Below are 17,269 nucleotides of genomic sequence, written 5' to 3'. Positions count from 1 at the left end.
TTCATTTAATTTTTTCAAGAACAAGTTGAGTCTGTTGGTTTGAGCAAGTCTTCATAGTTGTGGGGCTGCGTGAGTAATACAATGGTTGCTACAAAGGTATTGTAACTGCATCACTTTTTGGGAAAATCAAACTGTCGTCTGAGTGCAACATTGGAGGTATGAGTTGTGGCTAATACGTGCTGCCAAATCTTCAATTGATATTGGTAAGGTGGAATTTCATATCTGAAGCATCTATTGTAGTTGTTACCCCAGCCTGGTGTTTGCTTTGTGGTTAGGGTGGTGGCTTGGGATCCTAGGTTCCTGAGTTCAAGCCCCGTTGGTCGCTGAATTAAAATACACCAGGAGTTTGACTCAGCCTGTCATCCATCCGAGGTCAACAAAATGAGTACCAGTGCACTGGTAAGGGGGACACCGCGTCAGCGGCATAGCCGCATCCCAACCAATGAAGCAACCAGCAGCCACAGGCTGCACTCGATATTGAGAGAGAGTCGTTACCCCACTTACGCAAAGCAAAAAGGGGGATTAAGCAATTGATTCATCTCCGTCCGTCCGTCCATCTGTCTTATCAGTTTATAATTGCCAGTTTATGATTGAGGAACAACTTATTGATATTGAACGTTGTAATTTGAACACGAATTGGAACTTGAATCAGAAGACAAGTCCGCTGATTAACCGTACTTTGCCTCTGAATTTGTCCCGATCGCGCATGCTCAGAGAGGAGTGAGTTAATATTTTTATTCTGTCTGTCTGCCTGCCTGCCTGGCGGTCAAACAAAATTGAAAATCGTTCCAAACAGGAAACCTATTGTTTTTTAGGATGTTATAAAGGACACAAACAACAGGCATGTAGAACGAATGTAACGAGTTTGATAGGGTGATGTGACATGCTGGGTAAAACGGCAGTAAAACACGGAATTAATTTATTTATATGGCTTTAAGCTTTGATGTAAATTTAATTATACACTTGAACAATGTAGGTAGAGCACAAATCGCCTTCAAAATACTTCCAATAACCATGTAATATATCGATATATAGCATGAGAGGGTGTGGCATGTGAGGGGCTACAGTACCGTGGTGAAGAAGAGGCCGTTGATTGTGGCGATGTACGAAGCTGATTGATGCTTTGTTCTATGGTAATCAATGAAGTGTCCATCTCTTAAACCAACTCAATGTCATGTTATTACAGTAAAATTTACCAGTGTGCTGATAAAGAACAGTGTAAGGGTGGTGTATAAGACTGCTTCAGTAAGGCTAAACATTCAGATTTTTTTTTTAAATCAATCTTTTAAAAGCATTACTTTTTGAAAATTGAAGTATATAATTAAACACTAGTGTGTGGGGTGTGGTGTTCTATGAACTCGCCAGTTACATTCGTCAGAGCAAATCTAAAGTGCTTGTTGTTGCTTAAATCCACAGTTGGTGCTTCTCTTTGCACTCGTCGTCCCTGTGTCACCATGTTTGGTGGAAGTGGACACGCACCGGGATCATGTGCTGAGCTCCTGGACAAAGCCCGTGTGGCACGTGAAGAGCGACGTGGGCAACGGGAGCGTGAGCATGCAGCTGTCCATGTGCAGGCACTGGTGCGCGGTTTTCTATGCCGCTGTCATGTCACCACCACTGTGCGGTATGATTTTTGCTTTCCTTGCACGCAGCACGTTCAGCAGGTTCTGGTTTATGAGAGGTTCTCCACCAGAGCTTCTATCTGTTGGATGATATTCTCTTGTTCAATGTCACTGTGCAATGAATTCCACTGAATCGAATGAAATATATGAGTGCATCTCTCTCTCTCTCTCTCTCTCTCTCTCTCTCTCTCTCTCTCTCTCTCTCTCTCTCTCTCTCTCTCTCTCTCTCTCTCTCTCTCTCTCTCTCTCTCTCTCTCTCTCTCTCTCTCTCTCTCTCTCTCTCTCTCTCTCTCTCTCTCTCTCTCTCTCTCTCTCTCTCTCTCTCTCTCTCTCTCTCTCTCTCTCTCTCTCTCTCTCTCTCTCTCTCTCTCTCTCTCTCTCTCTCTCTCTCTCTCTCTCTCTCTCTCTCTCTCTCTCTCTCTCTCTCTCTCTCTCTCTCTCTCTCTCTCACTGTCTCACTCTCTCTCTCTCACTCTCTCTCTCTCTCTCACTCTCTCACTGTCTCACTCTCTCTCTCTCACTGTCTCTCTCACTGTCTCTCTTCACTCTCTCTCACTCTCTCTCTCACTCTCTCTCTCACTCTCTCTCTCACTCTCTCTCTCTCACTCTCTCTCTCACTCTCTCTCTCTCTCACTCTCTCTCCCACTCTCTCTCCCACTCTCTCTCTCACTCTCTCACTCACTCTCTCACTCACTCTCTCACTCACTCTCTCACTCACTCTCTCACTCACTCTCTCCACTCACTCTCTCACTCACTCTCTCACTCACTCTCTCACTCACTCTCTCACTCACTCTCTCTCTCTCTCTCTCTCTCACTCTCTCTCTCTCGCCATTGTGTGTTCGCTATCACACCTTGTTGCAAACAACCTCCGTGATGTGATGCCATAAATGAAGCCTTTGCTTTTTAAACTGCTTTAAATCAGGCTCTGGTATCTTGATGTGATGTTGTGACGATAAACGTTTGATAAACCTGATCCGACGATAAACTTTCCGATTGGTGATCCACTGTCGTTTGTCACATGACCGTGTGTGTGTGTGTGTGTGTGTGTGTGAGACACACACACAGAGACAGAGTCCACTGGGCAGACTTTCTTTTCTGGATATTTTCATTCATACACTTAAAAAAAAATGCATATATATATATATATATATATATATATATATATATATATATATTTATATACATTTCTATATGATCTTTGGCTCGTATGAGAGGACGCATGCACACACGCACATACACATACAGACAAACCAATGTGACACAACACAGGACTGTTAGACAAGATTAACAGCCACTGAGCTTGGAGACAGTGCCATCACTTCCCAGGGTACTGGATACAAGTGACGTCACAACAACGGTGCCGCCTTTCTCGCCGCACTCAGTGGGCATTCATTCCCTCCTCCACATGGATGCCTCCTCCCCATGGAATTTGCTCCTCCCTATGGAGATTGTCCATGCTCTTGTCCTTTTTCAATGCTGAACTTCAAGTAAGGAAGCAGAACATACCATTTTTATAGTTTTTGGTATGATTTAGCTGGGTTTTGAACCACCAACCTCCCAGACTCGGAGCAGATGCTCTCACCATTACACCACAGAGTCTGGCAGACATTACGGACAGTTTTGTGATTTATTTCTTCTTCTTCTTCTGGAATCATCGCTTTGATTTCCATCAGTATACCAAATTCCAACTTTCTAGCCCACTTGGAAAGCACTAAAATTTAGATCCGTGAGTGAGTGAGTGAGTCAGTAAATAAATGGTTAGAAAGACCTTGATGTATTAGGAGTGGTCACAGCCGATTTACTGGTGTGGTATGATATTAACACTGGTATGCCTATGATTCGAAAAGGAACAAATTGATTGTAAAATATATTTTGTATAAGATTGGGGGTGGTTGAAATTACACATTTTTAAGGAAGAAGAAGGTTCTTCCAACCGAAAGTACAAAACTACATCGACTCTGCTAATATGAACAAAAAGCAAGAGCAGACCTGGCCGGTCTCAGGCAACGTTTCACCAGCTTCACAACTGGCCTCCTCAGGAACAATGGACACTTACCCAACCAAGATATTCTAGTTTTATATTTTTAATTAATTTTCTGAAATTTGTTTTTCACTTGGAAGTTGTGGGTTACGATGTGTTAATAAATGTTGGAAAAGTCTGATTTAATTCAATTTAATTCCAGGCTATGAGGAAACAAAAGGTAAAAATTTTGAAGGGGGGGGGGGTAGACTTTCTATCGGCACGGCACGAGCACTTGATGCCCTACTGACTGTGACTGGTGAGGCCAGATTGTGTATTTGGCCACAAGTGCCACCTGCCACATGGACACATTGTGTTACATCGATCAATCACAACCAGGAAGCACCATTAATGTTCAGCATTTGATGTTATTCAGAATTTTACAATTTCAATTTATGCATTCCCTGACTGCTGAATGCGGTGCATCATTTTGGAGTGTCAAGATTTCTGACCTTGATTTTGCAGACGATGCAGTCATATTTGCAGAGACTGCATATCCTTTTGGGGGGCCCTTAAGGTGCTGAACAAGGAGTCGGGACCACTGGGATTTCGGGTTTCCTGGGTGGAAACGAAGATCCAGGCTTTCAATGACATCTTTGGATATCTTGTCTGTACCTGTTTGTAGTGAGTATCTTGCGGTCACGGAGAGATTCACTTACCTTGGCAATGATATTCATGTCTCTGCTGGCTGTGAGCCAGAGATCAATAGACATCTGGCTCGGGCCTGGGGAGTCATGGATTCACTGGATCACGGGGTGTGGTGCTTGTTGATACCTGTACAGGAGGATGAAAGTCCGATTCTTCAGGTCCTTGGTGCTTCCAGTCTTGCTCTACGGATGTGAGACTTGGACTCTGACCAGGGATCTGAGACGGAGACTTCACTCCTTGGGTTCCGGTCTCTTCAGAGAATCCTTGGCTATCGTTGCTGAGAGACTCTCAGATGTGATTTGTTACCTGTATGGTCCGTGAATGTCAGCTGTGGCTGTATGAACATGTGGCTCGTTTTCCTGACGCGGATTCTGCTTCTCAGATTGTCAGTTTAATGCGACATTTGGTAAATTTAATCGGTGGTAAATGCCTGTAAATGAACGATTAAAATTGATGGTTGCATGTTCTAAGTTTCGTTTAGCACACATCGGTAAATTGTAATATAAACTGCTTGATGTAATGAGCTAATTTTGATTGTAGATGGCAGTATTGTACTGGAAATTGCCTGGTAAGATTTGTGAAGGTGCTGGAATGTTCTCAGCCGAAACTTCCAGTATGGATGAGAATCACATTTGTTGGAACGCACAGGATTGTTCTGTTATTATATATACTTGTGATAGGGAGGTGTAGAGAGACTGGTGACATGAGACAAGCTGTGTGTTTACATCGTTCCTGTGCTCGATTTAACTCTGAGTGAATGTGGTGTTAATGTCCAGAGCACTTGATAACACGTGGAGCCGATCATAATCAGGTTGTTTGAAACTCATTAAGATTGTGTGTCGGGAAAGAATTCCTTTGAGGTCTTGAACATCAACCTGGACAGGCCATTGAACGAGAGCGCACCACAACAAGACAAACATTCAACAGCCGTGGTGGACGAGGTGAACACTCCTGAGTTGTGCCGGCAGGACTGGGACACTGGGCGACGGAAACAACGACTTGCAGGAATTGGAGTTGGACATTTCATGTAATGGTGAACTTCCTCATTTGACTTTGTATCTGTTTCAAATACAAGTTTCAACAACGTTACGCTGTTGATGTGGTCATTGTTACGCCACTCAGAAGTCACAGACACCAACCGATAAAGATCCAATTTTAGTCGTCACTGACCTGTGCGTTTGTCCAGACTTGTGAAGCTCAAAGCTTGGATTGTAGTCGTTAATGAACACTCTGGGTTTGGCACCACAAACAAATTACATACACCAAAGGGAAGGTAACCCCCAAAGGTGTGTGTGTATCATCCTCAACCCCGACACAGATTCTGTCAGCAAGGGAGCCTCAATGCCTCATGAGTGGAGGAGGCCAACGGGCCGACAACGTGCCTCGTGGTTGCAGAGGTTGATCGGCATCTCAAGGAGATGGGGATGGGCCAGGCATCTTCCCAGGCATCAGGCAGGATGGCCAGACGGAGGTCCCTGGAGTACTGGCAGAAAGTGGACGCAGCGATGCGCTACTCTGGCACATGCTCCCATACCTGATCAGACCTGACCTTATGTTGAAAATGAAATTAGACATTACTAGAAGCACCCGCTCCCTACGGGAGCCATCAGGGGGGTCATGTTATTGTATTTATGCCTATTTTACTCCAAGGGGTCCCAGGATTACACACCCAAAAAAATGGTTGCGATCGGTTCAGCCGTTTACACACCCAACCTGGGAACAGACAGATCGACAGACGGTGAATTATAGTAAGATTATAAGATGGTCTGAGAGAGGGGAATCTCCTTTGCAAATCGGACATTTGCTATCCTTTTACTTCACCGGTCTACAATGGGGACGGTACTCGAGCACAAGGCGAGAACTCTCGAACACGTGAAGGTATCTGTACCGATGAAGTCAAAGCTAATTAGGAAGAAAGGGAGTGGAGTGATCACTGAGGTGGAAAAACTTTTGATTTTGTGGCTCGAGGACCAGCCAACAGAATCAGCACATATTGATATTTATGTTGCATGCTGTTATGAGCATGAAGGGACAATGACTGTTTTTGTGGGCTTCATTGTCATGTCACATCTTGATTTTGGTTTTCGATGGCATTTCTTAAATGATCCTGATGCAGAATCCTATGCTCTTCAGTCCAGGATTTTGTTCCCTCCCACCACTCACCATCTAGTTTTTATAGACTCACCCTCCCCCCCCCCCCTTCTGGTTCTGTCTGTCTGTCTGTCTGTCTGTCTCACTCTCTCTCTCTCTCTCTCACTCTCTCACTCTCTCACTCTCTCACTCTCTCACTCTCTCACTCTCTCACTCTCTCACTCTCTCACTCTCTCACTCTCTCACTCTCTCACTCTCTCACTCTCTCACTCTCTCACTCTCTCACTCTCTCACTCTCTCACTCTCTCACTCTCTCACTCTCTCACTCTCTCACTCTCTCACTACGTTCCAGGTGAGCTAAAAATATTAGTTCAGTTATGCCGAAGGAGTTTCTTAGGATGGGTTATACTGGGTGCTTTGCCATTGTGTTATGAGCAATAGTTATGGCAGGAATTTGTAATTTGCTCAGGGTGCCAGTGATAACTCGCATACTCTTCGTGAAGGACACTGTGGGATCTTTAATGTCCACCACCTAGTGCCGACGGACGGGACACCCAGTTTTACGTCCATTCAAGGGATGGCACACACAGCCTTGCTCATCCTTGATAACGCCCCTGGTCATCGGTGCACACAGAGCCTTGCTCATCCTTGATGACCCTGGTCATCCTTTGAACATCGATGACATGGCTGACAATGTTTGTGTCCTGTTTTTGCCACCAAACACCACGTCGTCATTGCACCCCATGGATAAAGGCGTTATCGCCGCATTTAAGCTTATTACATGTGGCGCACCATGAGAAAACTCATCTCGGAGACGGACGGAGATGAGAAGCCCACAACTTGGGAGTTTTGGAGGGGTTATAACATCAAGAAGTGTGTAAATAACCTTGGTGCCTCGTAGGATGAAATAACCCCTGCAACAATAAATGGGGTTTGGAAGAAGATCTGGCCTGAATGTGTCCATGGCTTCCAGGGATTTGAAAACTTCCCGATATCCAGATATATTGTGGGGCTAGCGAGGGAAGCTGGGTTCGTTGAAGTGGACCTAGATGACGTTGAACTGCTGGCATCTCGTAGAGAAGATCTGACAAATGAAGATTTCATTCAGCTGGAGCAACAAAGGGCAAGAGAGTAGGTGCAAGTTGCAGGGAACCCACCTCCTCCAAAAAGGTTTGCAATGAAACTACTCTCTGAAGTTTCAACCACATCGAGCAAGGGCTCAACTAATGTAGGGACAACAACCGCAATATGTAGCGCAGCCTCAATTGTAGCCATATAATTGAGGGTGCCCTGCGTTGCTATAAGAAGCTATACCAGAAGAAGAAGAAGAAGAAGAAGAAGAAGAAGAAGAAGAAAAAGGTGAAAGCTGTCCAGAATTCTTCTTCAATAAAAGGCACCTTGCCAGCCACGTATGAAACCAGAAGAGGCAGAAAGCTCTTCCTCACTGTCTCAGTAATCTTTATGATAATCACCCAAACCATTGGGGCAAAGACATGCATGACACACCAATATATTTGCTGAGTACAGTATGCATTTACTTGCAGTATGTTCTGCCTCTCCGGTCTGGACCGGATAGCATACAGCTAACCCCCATCCGCCAATGAACGTAACGTCTAACAACCATGCTGAGGCTTAGAGTTCTTTATTCTTGACGTATGGTATGAGTTGGTAATCGCTGTAACAAAAACAAAAATAAAATGTTATAGTAAGTTGACACAGATATTACGGTGATCGTTATACATGTACAAGATGTGTATATTAAAGGGCAGCTACTTTGTAGTGATATGCTCGGATGAGTTAGCTCCCTTGTTCCAGGAATTCGGGCAAGGCGTACTTTCACGCAAACAAAAACGAGAAATAAAATTAACCTAACTCAGTGCAGAGTACTGCACTGTCAATGAGAGCCGTTATTAAAATCACTGATCAGAGTAACGGTACAATAACAAATTAGAGTCACTAGAATAGACCGCAGAGCTTTACATTTGTCTACACATCAAAGTTGCAAGTTCTTTCCGATAGGTTGTTGTTGTAACACAATTGTCCAAGTTCGTGGGTAAAACTAGAGCATCGAACTGTTTCATGCTGACATAAAGTCACAGTACAAAATTCTGGTGTTGAACGATAAACAAAATGCATCACTCACACTGTTGTTGGCCACAGTCTGGCATAAAACGCATTTTTCATCGCAGCGGGCAAAAAACCACATGGCAAGGCGACATTTTTTTTTTCAACAAGCGTTTCCTGGCTCACGGTAGGCGGAGCCACAGGGAAGCAACAACAATGAATAAGCATGACTAGTCAACCGGCACAGTGTGGCGGCACACAGTAATCTATTAAAATATATATATATTTATCGATGTTCTCCATTGACTTATTTAGTTCCGACAATGTACCAAAGACAAACTCGATACACTGTTGATAATCTGCTTTGTATTCCAATATTCAGTGGTTTCAGTATTTCCAAATCATTTAGCAGTATTCAAAGCATCCAGTGATTGACTGAAATACATACAAAAATGTGTCATGTTATACCGCTCTTCAGAATGGAGTAATAACTTTCCCAGGAATTCACATACTTGAAGAAGAAGACAATTGCTTCTTTGTGTCTTTCGCTCTGATTGCTCCGTAATATAACAATAGGGTATGTATTAATTACCATTTTATAGGCTTCGCTGCATCGAACAAATCAATCCATCGAACCATGTGAAAGCCGCCATCTTGAGCACTCAAAATAACTCTGATGACGCGACGCTGACGTACTTGATGAAATTTATATCGAGTTATCTCACTGCACTCATGTTTCAGTCATTGAATGTATTTAACAAAACATCGTACAAAATATTTAAGAAAATAAAAAGTTTGACCATATCAGTTACTGTCATTCGTTTTAACTTGTTCATCCATACATTTCTGTTCTGTAAGAATTTATGTAGTTTGTTTGTCTTTAGTGTTCACTTTAGTTAGCTTGGGATGACCGAAAATCATTGCCCAGGAATGCAACCTCAGTTTTTAACATTATGCCAATGGGAAAAACGTTTTTGATTTACACTTTTTCAATTTACACTCAGGTTTTCAGGTATGCATCTCGACCATAAATTGAGGAAATACATACATGCATACATACATACATACATACATAGTACTGACTATTCCATTATATTTCACAGGAACGAAGTTGACGATTTCTTTTCTGCAATCGATGGCAGCCCCTGTCGGCGCAGTTCTCTGGTCCTGTTTAAAGTCGGAAGGAAACTTCTCTTTATCTTTAAACCCAAAGAAGATAACAAGGAAAGATTTTTATTTTCATTATCTTGAATCTTGGGGATTTATTTAATTTTTTTTTTTTTAAATTAGTATTGAGAAACATCCAAACTTGTGTTGACATTTTCCATTACTTTCTTCATATGAGTGCATAATTTTTGGCATTCCATCCCTACATCCTTTTGCTTTTAAAAAATTTTTTTTGGAAATACCTTTGTTGGTAACATTTCTCCAAACGATTGTTTTTACAGAGGTTTGATCAATTCTGCCACCTTATCCTAAGCACAATGGAAGAGGAAAACGACTCCAAAGTTAGTAATTGTATGCCACACATTTTGCATCAGCGGCTCATGCTGTTCTACTCTGGGAATATGATTTCTCCTGTTTTGTGTACTTTCTTGTAGGTTTGGTACGTTTCACTTGCATTGTCCAAGGAGTATGTGCTCCCGTGGATCAGACAGTTGAAGGAAATCCTGTGGATTTGCTGTGGATATCTAAAACATCTCAAGGTATATATTGTATTGGCGGGACAGTGATGTATCAACTCGAAGATGATATTTAGATTCATGAGTTCCAGAATGTTTTCAATGTTGCGAGCTTTCTGTAATCCACAAGCTAAATGTGATTCCCTCTTTACCGTCATGACATGCCATCCGCATGCTTCTTTTACAGGGTGTTGGAAGGCTTTATGCAGGAAAAAGATAATTGAGAAATTCAAGGGGAGTGAGAGAGTTAGTGGAGAAGAGTGAAGGTAAAGAAGAGAAAGGGAAATTTGGAGATGAGGATAGGAACTAAAGGGAGTTCATGGGGCATGTGTGGAGTGTGAGTTTCACGTGTTTATAAAAGTTAGTAACCAGACTCGTTCGAGTCAACATACCCACACCCTCCATTTTCCTTTCCTATTTTTATCCGATCTTGATATGCTTCACGACTTCCTTACATACCTTTATTTTATACTGAAATATGTTTATCACTGATAATCTCAAGACAGAACAATATGATGGCATTTGCACCACCAGAGGGTGTGATCGCCTCATGCCATCCAATTGTGGTTCGAGCATTTTGAGCAGAACCTCAGAATAGCTTTAAAAACTGTCATCATAATGTTTTTGATGTTGAAGGAATAAGAGCACCGTAGTTTTTCTGTAATTATGAGGCCTGGTTAACGTCACAGTCCGAGTGTTTGGCCCAGGTCACAAGGGAGTACATCAACAAATCCAGTAATTTTATTGTCATTAATGTAATGCACGTGTAGGTGGGACGGGAGCGGGACAGAAATCATCGTGGATGAGAAAGAAAATAGTTGTTGTTGACATCCGATGTTGAAAGTTCAACGAAATTTCATTTTGTTTCAAGGAACTTGAAAATTTGTTTTGTGAAGCACTCGCAAATCATAACAATGACTAATTTGATAATCCCCAAAATCTAATCCTCGCTCCCACTTCCTCCCCTCCACATAACCATGACTATGGCATCATTTGACCATACAAAAAACACCAAATGGCTGTAATTGTTGGCATTGTAAGTATTTGTTGTAAAAATATGTACTTTTTGCGATCCTTTACCATCCGATAACATGTTCATTTGTAAAATGATACAAAGGTTCCGTTTTGCGACTGTGTTCCAGCCAGAGAACCTCGTGGATGTGAAGTCCTTGAAGCTCTATTTGACTGTACTTGTGACCTTCACGGAAGCTTCTGTGTGGAAAATAGCAAAAACCAAAGGTCATGTCCCACTTTGAAGCACTTCTTTAATAGAAGAAAGACGCGTTGATCCTGTCATATTTTAAAAGGCCGTTTTGAGTTTTGATTGTTTAAATTATTATTATTCAGGTGATGCATTCAGAATGAGTCTGAACCACATCTGTGCCAACGTGATGGGACATTTGAATCAGAAGGGGCTCTATTCTGTGCTGCAGGTACCGACGAGTGCATAATGAACTTGTGCCTCATACCAAGCTCCTTTGTTTTGTTTCCTCACTGACATTGCTCTCTGTCATCGCAGATTGTGCTCAATAACGGGTTGGCAAAGGTCAAGCCTGTATTTTGCAAGGCGATGCTCGCAGCCGTTTTCACAATCTCACTACGGTAAGGTTTCTTTTGAAATGGTTTCTTAACTTTTACATGACATTCAAATTCCTCCATAAATACCATGGAATTAGTACAGTTTGCAGTTGTGACCAAGCAAGTTCACAAAGTAATGAAGAAATAATGCAAGAACCCAAGAGTGGAACAAGCACAAGTGCAACCAACTCAAGATTGCGTCACAAAACAGAGTTACGGAAATTAAAATTTAATTCATTTCTTTATTTAAAATGGATATATGTCTGAGTAAAGTCTTGCGGTTGGGCGTGTACGTAAACGGATCCAAGCTGAGTTCTCCAAGTTTTAATTGCCACAATGAATGACTCAACGTTTCGGTTAACAACATGAAACAAGACGTGCCTCTGCTAACCTTTGATAATCTTTCTAACCTTTGATAATCTTTCTCAAAAGTGATAATCACTACTTCAAACTCCCCCTACAAATCCAAATGTGCGGGAGGAATATGGTTGTTAGGGCGGGCAAAGATAGATAACCAATCAACGTATGTGTCATGACGCATGCAAATTCTGACCTTTAGCATCTTTAAAAAAAAAACATTTGAGGATCAAACAAAATACTCCAAGTAACGTCATTGGATTACAACTCCAAATGTTTAGATTGGATCAAAGGATAACTGGTCACTCTCATTAAAAGTAAGCACGATTCGATGCAATCCCCTGTGACATCAGATAAATGTAATTACATTTGTGGAATCTATATGGTGGGGGTGTGGTCATGTGGGGGTAGGGGTTGAGAAAAGAGTGAGGGAGGGTGGGGGGAGGGGATTATTCTGATGAACCAGCCAGGTGACGTGTTACCTGAAATCTTCATTCAATTGTGGGGCACCCCTGGTGTGTTTATGCAAGAGTGGTCCAAACGCTAACGGCAAATCCACCACCTCCTGTCCAAAACCCTAGTCCAAACCCCTGATCCAATTCATTTATTGTGTCAATTAAAGGTTTGAGAATTCAGCATAGATCTGTTTGATATATACATATTGTTACAGCCTCGTGGTCAGGGGCTATCACAAGGGGATCTCTTGGACCCACTCCCTGACCTCCAATCTTGAAAGCCGACAAGCCACGGATAATTACACGGCCTGACGGATTACGAAGCAACCATGGACACCGGTTGAAGCCACCAAAGCTAGTCGGGTCCTCGCTCTTTAACTACTGCATTACCTTCTGGTGGTTTGGTTACCTTAACTGGACAGCTCTGCTCTCGACTCCACACCCTGTCTACTTATTGCATACGGCCGAGTGAAATCATGGATGGGAGTCGGCTATTTCAGAGCAAACTGGTGGGGTACAAAATCCCATATATCTGCTGTGCACACACTATATCGGACCAATGAAGGAAAGGACAACCGAGCAGGTTTGAAAGTGCCACTTACCAAATATAGGCAATGTATTTACAATCAGTTATTTGCAGAATGTGTTGAGATAATAATCAAGAGACTATAGAGCACATATTTACAGGCATGTCATCACAAACACACACAAAGAAAACGGCACAGAGAAAAAGTAATTATCCCGATCACTCAAGTTCCCATTATGTACTCTTAATTATCTTGGGATGAAAAACAAAAGACAGGCATGCCACACAATCAGACTGGAAAGTAGATAGGAATAAAAAGAAGATCAGAAGTGGAGTGTGGCTACTACCTGTTCAAGCTTCCTATCATATTGATCAGATTGCGATGAGCTTGAAATATGTTCAGTCCATTTCAAAATGCTTTTCTCACTACTTTTCTGAATATATGTGGTTAACCCAGTTCCTCCTCACTGAAAGCATGCAAAAAGGTAGTTTATCCATGTTTTCATGTCGATTAATAGTAAAGATATGATGATTATATTGATTTTCGGTTTTTTTTTTTTTGTATACCTTGGTTGAGGCTCGTATGAGAGCTAACACACAACTCACAGCAAGGGGGCATGAGACAAGAGGGGTGGGAGTGGAAGGGACAAAACAGTGGGGAACAGACACATTAGGTGAACTGTGGAAGGGAGAGGGATGGGGATGGGACGGGGAACATGGCGAAGAGAAGATGGACATTTCAGGGACTTTCAGGAAGGAAAGCAGGAGAATTGAAGGAAGTGGGCTTGGGTGGATTATCGGGGGTAGAAAAGATCGAGGATTTGGATGGGGGAAGATAAAAGGTGGTGGTGAACAGCTGTTTTGAAAGCCTGGAGGGAAGAATGGGAAAGAATAGAGTGAGGAAGTTTATTCCAAAGACTGGAAAAAAGAGGAATGAAAGAGTGAAGATGAGCAGTGATTCTTGATTTTGGTAGTTTTACCAGAAGGGGGTTGTTGGCAGACCTTGAGCGCCCTGTGGAAATGTGGTGGGGACAAATCGCAGAGAGAGCAGGGGGGGGCAAGGCTGGAGAGGAGTCGGTAGAAGACAGAAAGACCACCAACCAACCTGCGGTGATTGAGTGAGAGGCCCAAAGACTCAGCTTCATTGCGGGAGATGCTGATGATCTTAAATGCCCTGGTTTCGACAGCGTGAAGCCGAGAAAGGTGGGAGGCAGGAGCACCAGCCCAGAGGAGAGAGCAGTACTCCATCAGGCTACGGACAAAAGCTTTGTAAGTGGTCAGGAGCTCAAGAGGGCCGAGGAAGGACTTTGCACGACGGAGGATTCCCAGTCGGCGACTGGCTTTTGAGGCGAGGTTGGAAATGTGACTTTCCCAGGAAAGGTCATGGCAGATAGTGAGACCCAGAAGCTTGAAAGAAAAGACTTCTTCCAGAGGATTGTTGAGAAAGTGGATGGGGGGGTTTTGTAAACGGTGCTTTCGAAGAGACATAGTGAGAGTGTGAGATTTGTCTGGATTGAAAGACATGTTCCACGTGTTGGACCAGTTTGTGATTTTATCCAGATCTGCAGTGAGCGAAGAAGCTGCTGCTTGCCGGTCTGAGGGATGACAGAGGGTGGAGTCATCGGCAAAGAGAAATAGAGGATTTTCCAGAGAGTCCGGGAGATCATTGATGAAAACCAGAAAAAGAACAGGGCCCAGAACGCTACCTTGAGGAACTCCAGCCTGCACAGGAAGAGGGGATGAAAGAACTCCATTTAGGGCCACACGTTGACTGCGACAGGAGAGGAAGTCTGCGAGCCATGAGTGGAGATGGCCTTGAATACCATGGGAAGAGAGTTTGGTGAGTAGGGCAGGGTGCCAGACTGTGTCAAAAGCACGTGATATGTCCAGGGATACGGCTCGGATTTCCTGTCTGGCATTGAGGACCTCCATCCATTGATGGGAGAGCAGAAGCAGCATATCCAGGGTAGAGTGACCTGGTCTAAAACCAAATTGATGATTGGAAATCAAGCCATTGGAGAAGAGGAAGGATTTCATATCTGAAGCGATGATGGATTCCATCACCTTGCTGATGATTGGGAGAAGGCTGATTGGTCTGTAGTTATAGGGATCTGTTTTTTGCACCTTTTTATGCAGGGCAGTGATGTTAGCAGATTTCCAAGCAGATGGCAGATGACCTTGGGCAAATGAGAGGGTGAATAGAACAGAGAGAGGGTGAGCAAGAGCAGAAGAGCAGGCTTTGAGGACACGTGGGCTGATGCCGTCTGGACCGGTTGCAGAATCTGACTCGAGGTTTGAAAGCAAGCTCTCCACCTTGTTAGGAGAAAAGGACACAGAGTCCAGGGACAGTTGGGTGCGACTGGGTAAAGTGGATAGAGATAGTGATGGGTTTAGGACACAAGATTTAGCTGCAAACACCGAGTTTAGACATTCAGCTTTATCACGTGTGGAATCAGCAGTGCGGCCATTTGAGGTAAGGGAGGGGATGGAGGGGGAACATACACCAGAAACAGATTTGATTAAACGCCACCAGGATTTTGAGGAGGGAGAGAGGTTTGAGAGTTCAGACTTGAGATGAGAAAGATGTTGTTTTCTGGCTCTCCTGAGGGTAGATACACACTTGTTCCCAGCTTTGTGGAAAGAACTGAGATTGCCCTCAGTTGGGTTTGCTTTCCATGAGGCAAAGGCAAGTTGTTTCAGGACAACTGCCTCGCCACAAGCTTCAGTAAACCAAGGGCGGGAGGAAGGTTAAGACAACTGAACACGAGAGGGGATAAATCTGTGCATGAGGGAGAGCAAGTTTCTTTGAAAGAATTCCCAGGATGAGTTGATGTTTGAGAAAGTAGTGATAGGAGACCAGTCTGTAAGTTTGATGGCTGCTCGGAGACCCTGCCAGTCGGCTTGAGTGAAATGCCAGACTCGACGGCGGTGAGGTGGTTCTCTGATAACAGCCAGAGAGATGTCCACTTTGACAAGGACGTGGTCAGAAGAACCAATTGGAGCGAAGGAAGAGCAGCAGATATTGTCAGGGAAATTTGTCAAAATCAGATCCAGAAGAGATGGAGTACCATTGGTTGAGATCCGGGTCGGGAAGTTGACCGATTGAGTCAGTCCCAATGAGTCGCAGAAAGCTTTTGCCGAGGTGCCATGGCATATGAGAGAGGTACCCACACCTAGCCAACTGGCGTGATGACAATTGAAGTCACCACATAAGACGAAGAGAGAGTTTGGATGAGAAGATAGAAGATGGTCCATGTTTTCGGATAGTGAGGTGTAGATGGAGTCATCACTGTTCGGTGGACGGTACAGTACACATATAAACATGAGGTGGGAGTGGAGGGGAAGCCGTAGCCAGAGGTATTCCTGGGGATATGGGGGAGTGATGGCAGTGCATGGAGAGCGAGGAATAGAGTCTTTGATGAAGAGAGCAACACCTCCACCAGGACGAGGCTCAGGTCTGTCATACCGTAAGAGGGAGTAACCGGGGAGAGATACTTGGGAGTCAGACATGTCTTGGGAGAGGAAAGTTTCTGTTAGGCAGATAATGTCTGGTTTGTCAGTGGCAACCTGTATGGAAAGATCTGAAAGGTTTGAGCGAAGGCCCCGGATATTTGAGGTCCACACTTTTAATGAAGAGGTAGGGGAGGAGGCTTTGGGTGCAGGAGGTGGAGGGGGAGGGAGAGAGGACAAGGGACGAGGGGGGCAGGTAAGGAGGGTTGCTGAAGGAGTGTGGGGTATTGCAGAATAGCGAGGGGAGGGGGCCGAATGAGGAGGAGAAAAGGCTCTGTGGGGCTGGGGGAGAGGGGGGACAAGAGACAAGGAAGAAGGAAGTTGAGGATTTGAGGAGATGGAGTGAAGAGGTGGAGGTGAGAGGGCAGTGGAGGGAGGCAGGTTGGTGGATGAGAGGGGGGGCAACTTTGAGAAGGAAGAGTGAGGGGGATGAAAGGTGGGAGAAAGGTGAGGGGGGAATTTTTGAGAGAGGTGAGAGGGAGGCTTGGAGGGAGAAGAGTGGGATGGTTGCTGTGAGAGTGAGGGGTGAGGGAGGTTAGTTGGCACTGAAGTTGGAAAAAAAGAATGGTTGATGGAAAGCGAGCATCCATGGCAAACTGTGGTTTTTAAAAGTTTTAGGTCAGAGATGCGATTTAACACAATTCTTGATGGATGCAATGAAGGCGAATTCAGAGCATGGAGAGAAGAAGCGCTGTAATAGTTGGATTTTTTTAGGC

The 17,269-nt window shown here is 43.9% G+C and overlaps 1 protein-coding gene across 8 annotated transcripts in view; it reads left to right on the top strand.

Moving 5' to 3' along the window:
- UBE3B (ubiquitin protein ligase E3B) overlaps positions 1 to 17,269 on the top strand; it is a 77,470-nt gene that overhangs the window by 2,061 nt on the left and 58,140 nt on the right. For 6 of the 8 annotated variants that reach the window (XR_015052116.1, XR_015052115.1, XM_085858685.1 and 3 more), the window contains exons 2-8: positions 1,417 to 1,624; positions 9,549 to 9,669; positions 9,894 to 9,953; positions 10,047 to 10,151; positions 11,270 to 11,366; positions 11,475 to 11,560; positions 11,647 to 11,729. Coding sequence is in view for 6 of the 8 variants with exons in the window: in XM_085858685.1 (XP_085714811.1) it covers positions 1,455 to 1,624; positions 9,549 to 9,669; positions 9,894 to 9,953; positions 10,047 to 10,151; positions 11,270 to 11,366; positions 11,475 to 11,560; positions 11,647 to 11,729 (722 nt within the window). In the remaining 2 variants the exon portion in view is untranslated. Of the gene's footprint in view, positions 1 to 1,113; positions 1,134 to 1,416; positions 1,625 to 9,548; positions 9,670 to 9,893; positions 9,954 to 10,046; positions 10,152 to 10,321; positions 10,394 to 11,269; positions 11,367 to 11,474; positions 11,561 to 11,646; positions 11,730 to 17,269 lie in introns of those variants that run through there. The other 2 variants (XM_085858684.1, XM_085858688.1) reach the window with 2 other exon arrangements.

Source organism: Eptatretus burgeri, chromosome 16 (genome assembly GCF_056783735.1).
Source record: "Eptatretus burgeri isolate ZD-2024b chromosome 16, Ebu_testis_v1, whole genome shotgun sequence".
Taxonomy (NCBI): domain Eukaryota; kingdom Metazoa; phylum Chordata; class Myxini; order Myxiniformes; family Myxinidae; genus Eptatretus; species Eptatretus burgeri.
This window is presented reverse-complemented; position numbering and strand designations above follow the sequence as displayed.